General features: G+C 37.0%; 1 protein-coding gene across 1 annotated transcript in view; it reads left to right on the plus strand.

Annotated features, from left to right (window-relative positions):
- SLC26A7 (solute carrier family 26 (anion exchanger), member 7) overlaps nt 1–13,249 on the plus strand; it is a gene marked incomplete at its 3' end in the record, with an annotated part of 38,556 nt that overhangs the window by 16,557 nt on the left and 8,750 nt on the right. The window contains exons 3-6 of the mRNA XM_010075523.1: nt 714–886; nt 7,532–7,696; nt 11,563–11,715; nt 12,424–12,506. Coding sequence (XP_010073825.1) covers nt 714–886; nt 7,532–7,696; nt 11,563–11,715; nt 12,424–12,506 — 574 coding nt within the window. The remainder of the gene's footprint in view (nt 1–713; nt 887–7,531; nt 7,697–11,562; nt 11,716–12,423; nt 12,507–13,249) is intronic.

Raw genomic sequence — 13,249 nt, forward strand, 5'->3', positions numbered from 1 at the left:
ACAGAAAGTGGCCGGGCTTGTGTGCTTTCCCTGGGTACCTCTGACTGCCACAGCTGGAGGCTGAGTACTGGCCAAGATGGACCACTGGTCTGACATAGTAGGGCATTTCTTGTGCTCTTAGAACTCTTGCATGAATGTCTTTCTGCTTTTTAATATTGAATTATCATCCTTATTTATCTGTGTGTCATTAAACTTGCTTTACCTCTCTAGGCAAATAAAATGTTTCTCTGAAAATCTGCCTCCATTTATCAGAGTTGCAGATCATTGAGTTTTCGAACATACATATTGTTCACTATAATGGGCAAGGTACTATATATATATATATATATATATATAGCGTGAATTAATTGCCCTAGAAATTTGAATAGTGAACATTTCGGATTCTCAGACAAAAAGCTGTTTCTTCACATCCAGGGTGAGTTAGAAGCATTTGTGATAACTTGAAATCATTGTGAATTGTTGTATTAAAACCTTTCTTGTTAGCATGTCCAAATGAATGTGCTCACAAAAAAATTTACATTTAATTCACCTGTACAAGTGACATTTTACATGAAGAAATGTGTGTTAGATAAAAAGATTACCTTAAAAATTGTTCTTATCATGACAAAATGACGCTTTTACTCATAATAGGCAAGTTTTGAAAAAGAGACCATGAGTGATGGGTGACAACAGATATAGATTTATTAGTGACTAATGTGTGGCTTTTTTTATAGGAACTTTTGCTTTAACTTCCTTAATATCTGCCAATGCAGTTGAGCGTCTTGTTCCTTCAGTCAGCTCTAATTTCACTGCAAACAATAATTCAGGAGTTTTGGGCCTATCAGAGTTTGAAATGCAGAGGATTGGAGTCGCAGCAGCAGTTTCATTTCTAGGAGGAATCATTCAGGTCAGTGGCGAACACGTATTCTGTATGCTAGCGACGCATTGCATTTGTAGCGGCTGTGACTTTTGTTATACATTTTTTTCCACTTCTCTGAGGAAAACTGACCATGGGTCTGGTCTAATGTTCATGAATGATGAAATTAATGTGTTTTAAGAATTTGATTCTCCTTTGTTGAGATGTAGTAATGGTCTGTAAACATACTCCTAGGGTGTTGCAATATGAAGTAAAACCACATTCAGTCAGCTCTAATATAATATTCAGTTGCTGTTGATGCTCTCTTTCCTCCTTCTTCAGAAAGAAAACATGAATCAGCTCCTGGTAAGCAATGGCATATTCCTGAGATCTTCTATTGCTCTTGGCTTGAAGAGAAATACTATACAGTATTCAATAATTAAAAACAGTAGGGAAAAGATCTTTAAATTCTCTTTAGAGTTCACAAACCCATCATTAAAGTGAAATAAATTAGTAAAACAGATGTTGCCAAATGATTCTCCAAAGCTCATTCAAATTATTAGAGGTCTTTTAAATTTCTACTATTTTCCTATTCTGACCACAAGTGACGAGTTCCTTTATCCACTGTCAGTTGCTTAGGTCTTCAAAGAAGGCTTCCCTCTTTCCTCATAAATATTAAAATGGAAGAAATCTTCCAGCACTTGACATTACAACACCTCCTGTGTACCTGGCCTTCTGAAAGAAACCCAGGCCCCTGTGCTTGGTGCTTTGGATCCCTCTGTCACACAGAGGATGAGCAAAGGAGCCCAGAACGGGACCTCCAGTGGCCCACATGCTTGGAAGGAACTGGGGCATATGTTTATGTTAGTCGGTAGGAAATATCAAGAAGCACGGCCATTTCTGTTGCATTTATTTCATTCTTTTATTGGTTACAGAATTGTGGCTTGGGGTAGAAGCATGAGGGAAACCCTACAGAAAACACATGGAGTAGAGCTGATGTTGATTGTGTGCCTGGCTGCTGCATGTGCTGTCTGTCCTGTTGCACCAGGGTGTGCAACACAACACTGCAACATGTGCAGGGTGCTTGTAACAGCAAGGCCCTTCAAACATGCACAGATCTCCTCTTGTGGGAGTGCCGTGCTCTCAGCCTGACAATCTCCTACGTCGTCCCCAGAGAGGCCAAAATGCCTCAAGCAGGAAGCTGGTGCCTGCATTTGATCTAACTTCAAAATCCAACGCAGAATTTTTTTGCTTAGTTGCTGCAGAATCCCATTAGGTGTGTAAATCCTCTAGACTTCTTATCCTTTCATTCTGAAAAGTTCTGCTTTATTATATGGCTTCAGCCGCACCACCTGACTTATCTCAGCCTATGTCCTGTTTAAGCCTGATTGGAATGAGGAGAACTAGAAAATCCTCTGCCTGCGTCTTCAAAGCAGGTCTGATAGAGAACTGTGCCACATGCGTGGGCTCCTCTCCCAGGTCAGTAATGTCACTTGCATTAGAGTCATACTAATGCAGCTGATGCTTGTAGTGCTGCCACTAGTCCTTTATGTGAGTTTAATGGTTAAAGACCAGACTAAGAGACTTATTTCCTAGAGGAGTGCCTTGAAGCTACTGATAGACGATATGCAAGTGAAAGTCTGGATCAAGGCTGTGATTAAACTTTGCCATCATCCCAGGTGCTGTTAAGCATGGGAATCCATGTTTCTTATCATGATTCCAGTCTCCTGGCTAACAATTGCTGTAATTCCCTGATAAGCTGACAGGGCACATCCTGCTGGCAATGGAGAGCTAAGTCAGTGACCTGCTTCTACATATCAGATTAAATGAGAAATTAACGAATAGCCTGGAATAAATGTGGTATTCTGGGAAGAATAATGTGACACATTTTGAGGTAATGGTTTTCCATTGAAGACATCCTGAAATAAAAATGTAGTGGAATAGTCAATGTAGTTGGTAGTTGGAATGGTACTTCTCTGCAAAGACAGCAGACCTTGCAGTGTCTACTATGAGACTGTTTCTTTATACTGAAAAAAGTCAAAATGCTCTAACCAGCCACTAATTATGAAAAATGACTGATGCTGTGACTACTTCATACCTTGGGCAGCTTCCACATGAAGGATGAAAAGTGTCCCTCCAAAACAGGTGCTTTTTTCTTAGAAAGAGTAGGCAAAGTCCTGAACTGCCTTGTCCAGAAAAGCAATTTGATACTATTTTTCCAGTAGCCTGGCTAAGCATTTGAATCAGCAAATAATGTTAAAGAATTAAAAGGAAAAAAACATTCAAAATAGTGAGTCACCAAGGGAAGGCAAAGGGAAGAGATGTGTTTTTGAGATGAACTTCTGTTGGCTGCTTTGTGTTCTGTGAGGACCATAAGTGTCCATCTGTGTGTGAGGCAAGGTCTGAGCAGGATTTGGTAATCTCAGTGCCATCTAGACATGAATAAATTAGAACTGGTTTCTGATCATCAGACAAGAATAGGTGGAGCTTGTAAGATTTGAACTTTGGGGCTTAGCTGCCTAAATTTTTTTCAAGTAAGAAATTTCAGATTCCTAAACTGCTTTTTAAATCTAATGTTTGAGGTAGTGTTCATAAAAGAGGGAAGATATTTAGTTATCCTAAGGGGCATTCTGATGAAGATAACATAGTATTAAAATAGAAATTAAGTAAACATAAAATAAAAACTGTAATTGCACAGAAACATTCGGTACAATGCATTCACAGAGACTATTTCAATTTTGAAAGCAGAATGGAAGGCATAATGCATATTTTTTTATGTTTGTGTAACTACTACTCTATAAAGATAAACAGGGCATAGAAAGCTAATGAAGCTGATGGAATTATTCCCTAATATTAAATACCTCAGAGGTATTAAAGGGAAGAGGAAATGACAGAACATAACAGATGCTTATGGAAGAATTTTATAATTAGAATTGGATGATGCCTTTATAGCATCAAAAAATCCTCAACAAAAGCTTTTGGGTAAGATTTTTTTTTTCTATTAGTATCTTATATGTGTAAGAATACTTGCATAAATATGTGTGTCTATAAAAAACCTCAACATACTAAACTGAAATTCAACATTAAATTTGCTGAATAAATAGAGAAAAGCTGCTTTCAGTTCAGAGTGAAAAAATAATATTTTTTATCCTAGAAAAAAAGCTTTGTTCTCTTAAGGACCACATTGCTACAGACTTCAGTTGTGCTACTCTTCTGTAAGTGAGAAATAGCTGGTTATTGCACTCCAGTCTTCTGGAATTTTTTTCAGCTGCTGTGTTATAAAGACTTTCATATAATTAGTTGCTGATGTACAGCATTGGAAATAAAAAATATTTCTGGTTATCAGGAGAACAAATTTACATGGTCTATTGTGAGTTTGCTTAGCAATGAAGGAGCACGTTTGAATATGAAGGGTGTTTTTGTAAGTCTAATATTCTTGTCCAAAGATTTGTTTCCCTGTGGGGAAAATTATGCTGCACTATTCTGTGTTATACATAGTTTTTCATGAGGTATAAACATGAGTCTTTATTAAACAGTGATAATCAGGAAAAGAGTTAATTTTTCTTTCACAGTGGAGATAACTTCTTGCAGGCTCATATTCTGTATCTTGAAAAGTACAACTAGGCTGGATGGGAGTCCTGGTTCCTGCAATTATGGTACAGCATGCTACATGTTAGTGCAGAAAGACCACAGAAGGAAGACTTTTTCAGGTCCTGGAGTGAGGAAAGCTCACTCCACACACCATCGGAAGCCACAACACGCTCTCAAGCCACCCACAATGAACTTCAGAGATGTTATTCAAAAGAACAAAAGCTAACAAATATAATGTCTGTTGAAACAGGCTAAGAGTTTTAAATTGATAACTCAGTCAAGATGGACCGTCTGTATCTGACGTTTGTCTCCAGATGGTCCATAGATATCTTCACTTTTGCAACCTCTGATTTTGAGATCACCTATACAATATGAGAGGCTCACAGTCTGTACTGTTTCCTTCCAAAAGATATTCCCCATGGCTGACCTCGTCTTCTTAGCCCATGCAGCAAATAATCAGAAAGAGTACTTGAAAAGACTTGCACCTTCCAGAATGTAGAGTTTTGAGGGGTTTAAAATTCATTCTCCAAAGCTGAATTCATGCAACAGGTAACATGACATCAGCCTTTCAATTACTGCGGACAGAATTTTGAGATTAGTGATTTCCAAGGAACCGTTAAGTGATAAAAAATTTTACTGGCCATAAAGTTAGATTGACTACACAGGGAGAGTGGAATTTTAACAAAAATAAACTGAGTCTGTCGTCATGGGAAGAAAGTATTGAAAATGGACAAGAACTAAAAGGGTTTGAATTAATGAACATAGAGGGTTTTTCTTTTTGCAATACTTCTCTGTGATATTAGGTAGTTCACAGAATTGTCTCTGTAAACATCCATCTCATTCTCTGGAAACTAAGCTTTTACACAGTTAGAAATTACATCTCTATACAATGCAAACTGATCTTAGAAAACAAACAAAAATTCACTAGGGAAAGGAGAATTTAATTCTTATTGAACTTTGCAACTGTGAAGACTGTTTTAAATATATGAATAAGCACACTCTTAGAACAAACAGCTAAAGAAAATACTGAACTTAGTAATTATTGGTTGTAGGCCTGACTACCTAAATTACTACTCACTGAGGGTATAACAGTAATTATCATTATTGGAGTCCAATCTAGAATGGCAATCAGTGTTCTGATTGTTCATAGTACAGACCCATTCACATGCTATTAGTGGGAAACAGAAAAATATCTCAGATTTAATCTCTTAGATGGAACAGGAAATTACTCACTGGAGGTTTTAGTAGCCACTTACTTTGGTATTTTTAGTAAAAACCACTCACTTTGGTATTTTTGTTCTTTTTGAGCTATTATACTCATAGGTCACTGCATACAGGTGAGATTTATGGTGAAAAAATAAATGGTGTTCAGGTATAAAGAACGATAGCAATTGGAAATTATTCTTTTAGCTTCAGACCAAAATGCAATAAAGCAAAGGAGACTGTGATATATTTTAAAGGGGTGATATCTAGTATGGTAAACACTAAATATTCCTCTTAGAAAGTATTGCAACAAACAACTCTATGCCAAAAGCATTTAACTTTTCAGGAAGAAGAATAGCAAATACAAAAGACTATAGAAGAAAGAAAATGCTTTTTTATCTAATGAATCTGCAGAACTCATTGTGAGGGGAGATAATTTAAATGCAACTTAATATCTTAATATGGATCAGAAAAGGATTAAGTTTTGTGCAAACCGCAGTAGCATCTGTAGGTATATAACAACCTTGTTCAAATAATTAAGAGCTGTCAAATCTTATTCTTCAGAGGAAAAGAGTGGTTGCAGTCTGGGATAAGGGGAGAAAACACAGTAGTACACAATAATAATTTGGGTATTTGTCCTATATTCCTACAAAGTATCTACAATAGTTGTATATTCAGCTATATTCCTGGATTAGAGAGGAATATTATTCTTTCATTATATGCCTGTACTCTGAAATAACTTCTGTAAAACTTGCAACAAAGCTGAAATAATCTTCAAGGTCAAATGCATCTGAGCCAAAGTCTACTATTTTTTTTTTTCTAGTAGAGAAATCCAGTGTGTATGTACAATCGTGTTTATGAAATTGGTTGTTGAATTTTTCATCCAGTTTTAAATTTTCCATTTGTACACAGATATTCTGCTTTAAATTAGTTTAAGTATTTCTTAAGTGCACAGGAAGTAGATTTTGAAGATTTTAAAAATAGTTTAGTTTTACTATAAGTTTGTAAAGTTTGTTCATACAGAACACATAACTCTATAAACATCCCTATTTCTCTGTAAAGAAGATAGGTATTTCCATATCCTCCATCACCTGAAGCAACTTCTGTTGCTTCCTCACCTGCAAAACCAGAAACCTCGATGTATGAAACTGATGTAAGGAGTGGTAGTGGACTGGTGATACTTGATGTATTTGATATTATGATACTGTAGCATGAGAGCACCAAGCACCATTGTATATCAAAGCCCGTGCATGTGGTCAGTGGGATATCAGGAGGCTAGGGGTCTGCTGGAGGAGAAAAGCAGTTGTGTGACTGCGTGGGAAGGGAAAACTGATGGCACAGCAGCCTGGGCCAGGGCAGGGCTCCATGTGATGACGGAGCTCTCACCATGAGACTCATATCTCCGTAGTTTTAACACCTAATAAATTTGGTAGCTGTTGAAATTGCTAACTTTGGGAATCCCGATATCGACATGTTGGCAGTCGGTAAGCTGGACTAAGATACGTCCCCTTTCCTACTCAGGCTGAATAGCAGCAGAGCAGGAACCACCCTCACCTTTGGAGTTGCTTTACTTCATGTTGCTGTTTTGAGTTGATGTTTTTATGATGTTTATTGTGCTCATTTGTTTGAGCGGGAGAGAATACTAAGCATTGCATGAAGACAGTTTCTTTGAGTCCACCTTTGTTACTAAACCAATGTTAGAGGTTGGTAAACTAGTGATGCGAGTAAGACTGCTGGTAAATCCACAAAGTTTCAATGGGTTCCATTTTCAGCTATCGTTGTCCTTCAAGACTTTAGCTTTTTATCTTTATCTCATTTATTAAAAAGACGCTGTCTCATTGTCCTATCATGAGGAAGCTGCATTTTGTTATAACTGCTGATACTCATGCCTTTGCCTTTTAGGTAGCAATGTTTATGCTGCAGTTGGGCAGTGCCACTTTCTTGTTAACAGAACCAGTGATAAGCGCAATGACAACAGGAGCAGCTACACATGTTGTGACTTCACAAGTGAAGTATCTCCTGGGAATTAAAATGCCATATATATCAGGACCACTGGGATTTTTTCATGTGAGTTCAGTAAGAAAGATGGGTTATTCCATTAGCTAACATTTTCTTAAATAACCACGCTATTTGACTAGTGTAAGAAATTTGTTATGCATGTGTGTGAATGAACCAAAGATGTAATACCAAAACCTTCATCTTGCTATATCTGTCTGTATCATAGAATCACAGAATGCTCTGGGTTGGAAAGGGCCTTAAAGATCATCTAGTTCCAACCCCCCTGCCATGGGCAGGGACACCCTCCACTAGCCCAGGTTGCTCAAAGCCTCATCCAGCCTGGCCTTGAACACCTCCAGGGATGGGGCATCCACAGCTTCCCTGGGCAACCTGTGCCAATGCCTCACCACCCTCACGGGAAAAAATTTCTTCCCGATATCTAATCTAAATCTACTAGGTTTCAGCTTAAAATGGTTACTCCTCATCCTATCACTACACTCCCTGATGAAGAGTGCCTCTCCGTCCTTCCTGTAGGCCCCCTTTAAGTACTGGAAGGCTGCTAAGTAAAGTCTCCCTTATAGGTCTCCCTTATCTGTTCTGTAAGAACAGATTAGGAAAACTTGATGAAGAATTAACAGAAGTGGGTATTATTTTGAAAGGATACAGTATTACAGCATCAATAATTCCATTTATTATCCTGAGCAATTACAAACTTGTACAGGGATGGTTAACTCTTTCTGGATCAGAAAGATATATCCAAATATCATTCTAAATGTATTTTCTTCATATTTTACTGAATGAAACTTGAGCATCATTGTGGTAAAAGGAAAATGACCCATGATTTGTGGATCTCCTACTCAAAAATTACCCTAGATACGTTACTTACTGCTTTATGACATGATATTACTTTGCCATGAACAACAACTTTAAGGTATTTTTTATAAAATGCGTACAGCCTTTCATACAGTATCATGGTTACTCCCTTTGGAAAGTAGATATTGTTGGCTGAAACATTAAAGGGCAAAGTTGTATAATCTTATTGCATAAAATATATGAGAACATATTCCTTGCATTAACTCATTCCAGCAAACCCTGAGTTTAGGTGCTGTAAGTATAATCTCTTTGCAGAAGCATTAGTGGTATTGCAATATTATCTGTCAAAATGATGTTTTGCTCATAATAAAACTTTATTTACTTGCTGAGGTGATATTTACCTTGCACTGATAGCAATAAATGAATTGATTACCAAATGAAGTGAGGCTTCATCTAGTTAGCCACTAAATTAGGGCACCTTATTTAAAAGCCCTCACTATACTTTCTTGCATGGCTCTGCTCCTTATTTGTTCCTATTATTTTGGGAAATTTGTTAATGTGAACTCTGTGATAAGATGTTGCTTTTTAGAAAGTTATTTTGTAGTATTTTATAAATTTGATAACATTTCGTATGGATAATCCACCGGTAAGGTTTTTACAGGACCAATTTCTTAATGAGAATTAGGGGCATATCATAAACACAAGAAATTTATCTTGTAGGGACACAATTAAAAGTGTCATAGCCATTTTTAATGGGTAGTCAGTGAGACTATTACAAATTATTCATCATATATGAGAATGTTTTTTAATTCTGTAGAAACCTTTTCATGAATACTTCTTACAAAATGTGGCTAGCCTCTTGTTCATGGCGTTTCCATGGCGACTACACTTACATGTAGGAATATTGTAGAGATGACTGGTGTTAAGTGCCACAGCCAAGACATAATCAAAATATACATTATGAGCAACAATAAAAAACAGCAGTGATATGAAGAAAAATTTCCATGTTGGTGTGCTGATGATATCATAAATGAGGTCATTCAAATGCTTTGAAAGAAATCTATTCCCTTATCCCTTGTATTTTTAAATGAAACTGAAATAAGTTCTTTGCCCTTCACTTCACTTTTGAAATCAAACCTCTTTAAATATTTTCCAAAGAAAAATTTTCTTGATTGTTTTAAGGTTCTGAATTGCTCTGTAGAATTGTGTGAAAACAAGTGAACAAACAAAAAATCCTCTGTACAGCTTGAAAGAATAATAAAATTTCTCCATATTTAGAAGAAACAATTTTACTACGCAAATGTTTTAAAAGGTTTCCGGTGTCTGTTCACACTTATGAGTTGCTTTCAGAAGGTCCGATGTCTCAGTCAAAAGCACACAATTTAGGTTTTAACAATAATTTTTTTTATATACTAATTAGATATATGTTAATGTTCACATCTAACTAGAGAGTAAAAGGCAAATTTGGCGTGTTTCTCCAGACATGTTTTTTACTCCAAATTCTTGAAACCCAAAGACTGGTATTTTTGCTTATATTTTTTTTCTTTTTTTCACTCCCAAACACCTCCCACTCACAAAGCCAATTGCTTTGCCTCAGGCAGCCATTGGGTTGGCAAAGCAAGAATAAGAATGTTTAATAAAGTGTGATAGGAGAGTTGAAAGTGAAGTAAGCCAGTGAAATGGATTCTTTATAGCAAGTGAGATCATGATTAAATATGTAAAAAATGAACTTTGCATATGGAGAACAAATCTACTACACTGGTGTTGAGCCTATGGGATTTTTGTGTTTACACCTAGTTTACGTAATTTGTTAAATTTCATTTTCCCTGTACATGGTTTATGACACTGCAATTGAGATGCACATTGCAGCATGAATTGGTGTTTTGCAAATGGAAAAGCAAGGTGAAGATGAAAAATGGTGGAGGTCTAATTTTGAGATCTAATTTTTACAAGAGGCAAGAAAAATGCCATCAGGTTTTACTTAGTATCTGAAACCAGAAAATCACATCTATATTTGCCCTTTACCCATGTGTAGACATATTTATCCATCCACAAGTTTCTGAGAAAATGCAGCAATGCAAAATGAACTGCAACCTGAGAAAACTACTTTGCAAAACAGGGTCTTTTGTGGTTGTGTTGCAAGTTTGTTGCAAAATCCTTCTGGTTAAACTGCAATTAGCTGAAAAAACCTTCATGTTCCTTCTATCAGTCCTTTTTTCCCCTTTTTTTCCCCCAGTTTGTTCCCTATACAGTTCACAGTAGTTGACTGTGCTTTTTTCCCCACAGTGTGTTGTAGTTGTTTAACGAACATCAGAATGAAACATTTCTGAAAATGCAATGAGGTTGTCTACTCTTCAGCTGTGTTAGGTGTTTTAACTAATATGCTCCTTTAATTCTTTTATTTCCTTCAACCTCTGTACTCATTTTAGAACTAGTCATTTGGGTCTTCATGTATACATTAAAAAAAAAATAACTTGGAGCATTTCATTAGTGTATCAGAATACACATTCTTTCTAGAATATAAACGATTACAATGTTCATTATTACGCAATGAAAGTATGTGAAAACAGAGTGGAACTCAAAGCCATTGATTTCCCACGAGACTACATTCTCTGTCTCTGTGTCTCTACATTCAGTGTCTCTATACGTATGTATGCAAAGTTAGAATATTGCTTTTTTCACTTATGTGCAAATTTTTATTGATTGCCAGAATGTTCATTGATTCCTCATAATATTGCCAGATGATATGCATTAAAAATCTTCATGCAAAACTAGCAATAAAAGTAAAAACCAAGAGGCAAACAGCTCAATTAATATATTATTGCTGTATTTTTAATTTTAATTATATAATGACAAAAAATTGCTTTGTATGCTGCAATATCCAACTAAATTCAGCTACATAATTTCTAAATTATTTCATCAATAGCAATAATAAAATGGTGATTTTCTTCCTTGCAAAATCTCAGGTGAAGGCCAGCTTGTCAGATGACTTGGCTCCCGCAGTATTGATTCAGCTCTCATGGATACTTTAAGTTGTCTGAAGTTGTGCAGAATATGCTACAGACTGTGACCTAGAATGATGTATTTTTAGATCTATGTTTTTTATTTGTTGTTCACTGTAGATTTATGCCTACATATTTGAGAATATTGGATCAGTTCAGTTGGAGGCTTTACTTCTCTCGTTGCTGAGCATTGTGGTGCTTGTTCTTGTTAAAGAACTTAACGAGAAATTTCAGAGAAACATTAAAGTTGTTCTTCCCATCGATCTCGTTTTGGTAAGTACAAAATCAAACATCGGACTTCTTGTTTTACAAAGCTTTCAGTAGTACAGCTAATCTGCTGCAGTTTACTGTGTTGTCTATAGCTACCCACAGCCACACCTGCCACTTATTAAATGAATAGCTAATTTCCATGGCTGTATGCTAAATGTAGGAACAGGAAACAGTTTGGTTAAATAATTAAGAAAGAAGTGACATACGTTCCCAATTTGCACAATATTTTTCATGTGTTTACTACTTTTTACATAATCACAAGAACATGAAGCCTAGGATATTAAAGTGTAAGAAGTTTGAAACAGAAAATGAAAAGTAACTGGCACATTGCAGCTCCAGGCAAGGCTTGTGCTGGGTAGTTGTGGTTTAGATGTTGCTTGTTATTTATCTTCAACAAAGTTAACTACCTATGCTGTGGCTTTCTGTAATTTTCCTTACAGTTTTCCTTTCACATGGCGTAGGCTAAATTGAAATTAAGTATTGCATTGAAAAAATGTACTTTAAGGATTAAGCAAATAACCCGATCTTAGTTTCTTTTGCCTCTCTTCCACATTTGCAAAGTTTTTTATAATATACTCCCCTGTCATGCTGGATTGATGTAAGGATAAATACATGAACACTGTCACGTGCTTAGGTATGGCAATAACAGGGACCATGTGAGAAGCTAAAAGCAGTAGAAACATAACATCTTTTTCTGTATTGAATCAATAGATAATTGCTACATCCATTGCCTGCTACTATGCTGATATGGAATACGTCTACAGGCTAGAAGTTGTGGGACACATTCCTGAAGGGTAATGTGGTTTTTATTAGCTTGTGGCTTTTAAATATGTTTGCTTCTGAGAACAGTCTCTGAAGAGGTCAAAGTAGTTTTCTGAAACAAGAAATGGCAAAAATCTATTCAAAACCTCCTCAAATACTCTCTCACAATTCAAGCCCATACTAACAAGGTATATCTGTTTGCAGACTTTCTTGTACATTTTCATAGCTTTTTCATCACTTTATGGAATAAAAAGTAGATACTAAGTACCTGATGATGGCAGATGGATGTATGACAGGAGAGCAGAGCCCTCTCTACAAGATTACTGCAACCTTCTTTTTGAGGGTTGCCTTGGGTTACTGTAGTAGAAAGGACTTGCAATGAGATAAGACACGTGGATTACTACACTTCTGTTGTGTTTTGTTGGGGGGGGTTTGTCTGGTAGCAGGGAAGGGCCGCAGTAATGGCTCCTGTAAGCAGCTGCTAAAGGACCTGGACTCCAGCTCTGCCGGCAGCAAGGGAAGGGCTGCGGTGGTGGCTCCTGTAAGTGACTGCTAAGGGTTCACCCCCACCCCTGGCTCCAAAGGTTTTAGCAGGAAGGAGTACCACCAACCTAGCCCCTGTGAGAAACTGCTGGAAGTTTCCCCAGCTTCAGGCTGGACCCACCCCAGGCCAGGGCTGAGCCAATCAACCCCTCTGCAGATGACATATTGAAGAGGGGGCACGGAACAATGGGGTCCAGCTGCCTGCCCGGCTTCTTCTGTGAACCGACCTGCC

Source organism: Pterocles gutturalis, unplaced genomic scaffold (genome assembly GCF_000699245.1).
Source record: "Pterocles gutturalis isolate BGI_N339 unplaced genomic scaffold, ASM69924v1 scaffold30572, whole genome shotgun sequence".
In the NCBI taxonomy this organism is placed as follows: domain Eukaryota; kingdom Metazoa; phylum Chordata; class Aves; order Pterocliformes; family Pteroclidae; genus Pterocles; species Pterocles gutturalis.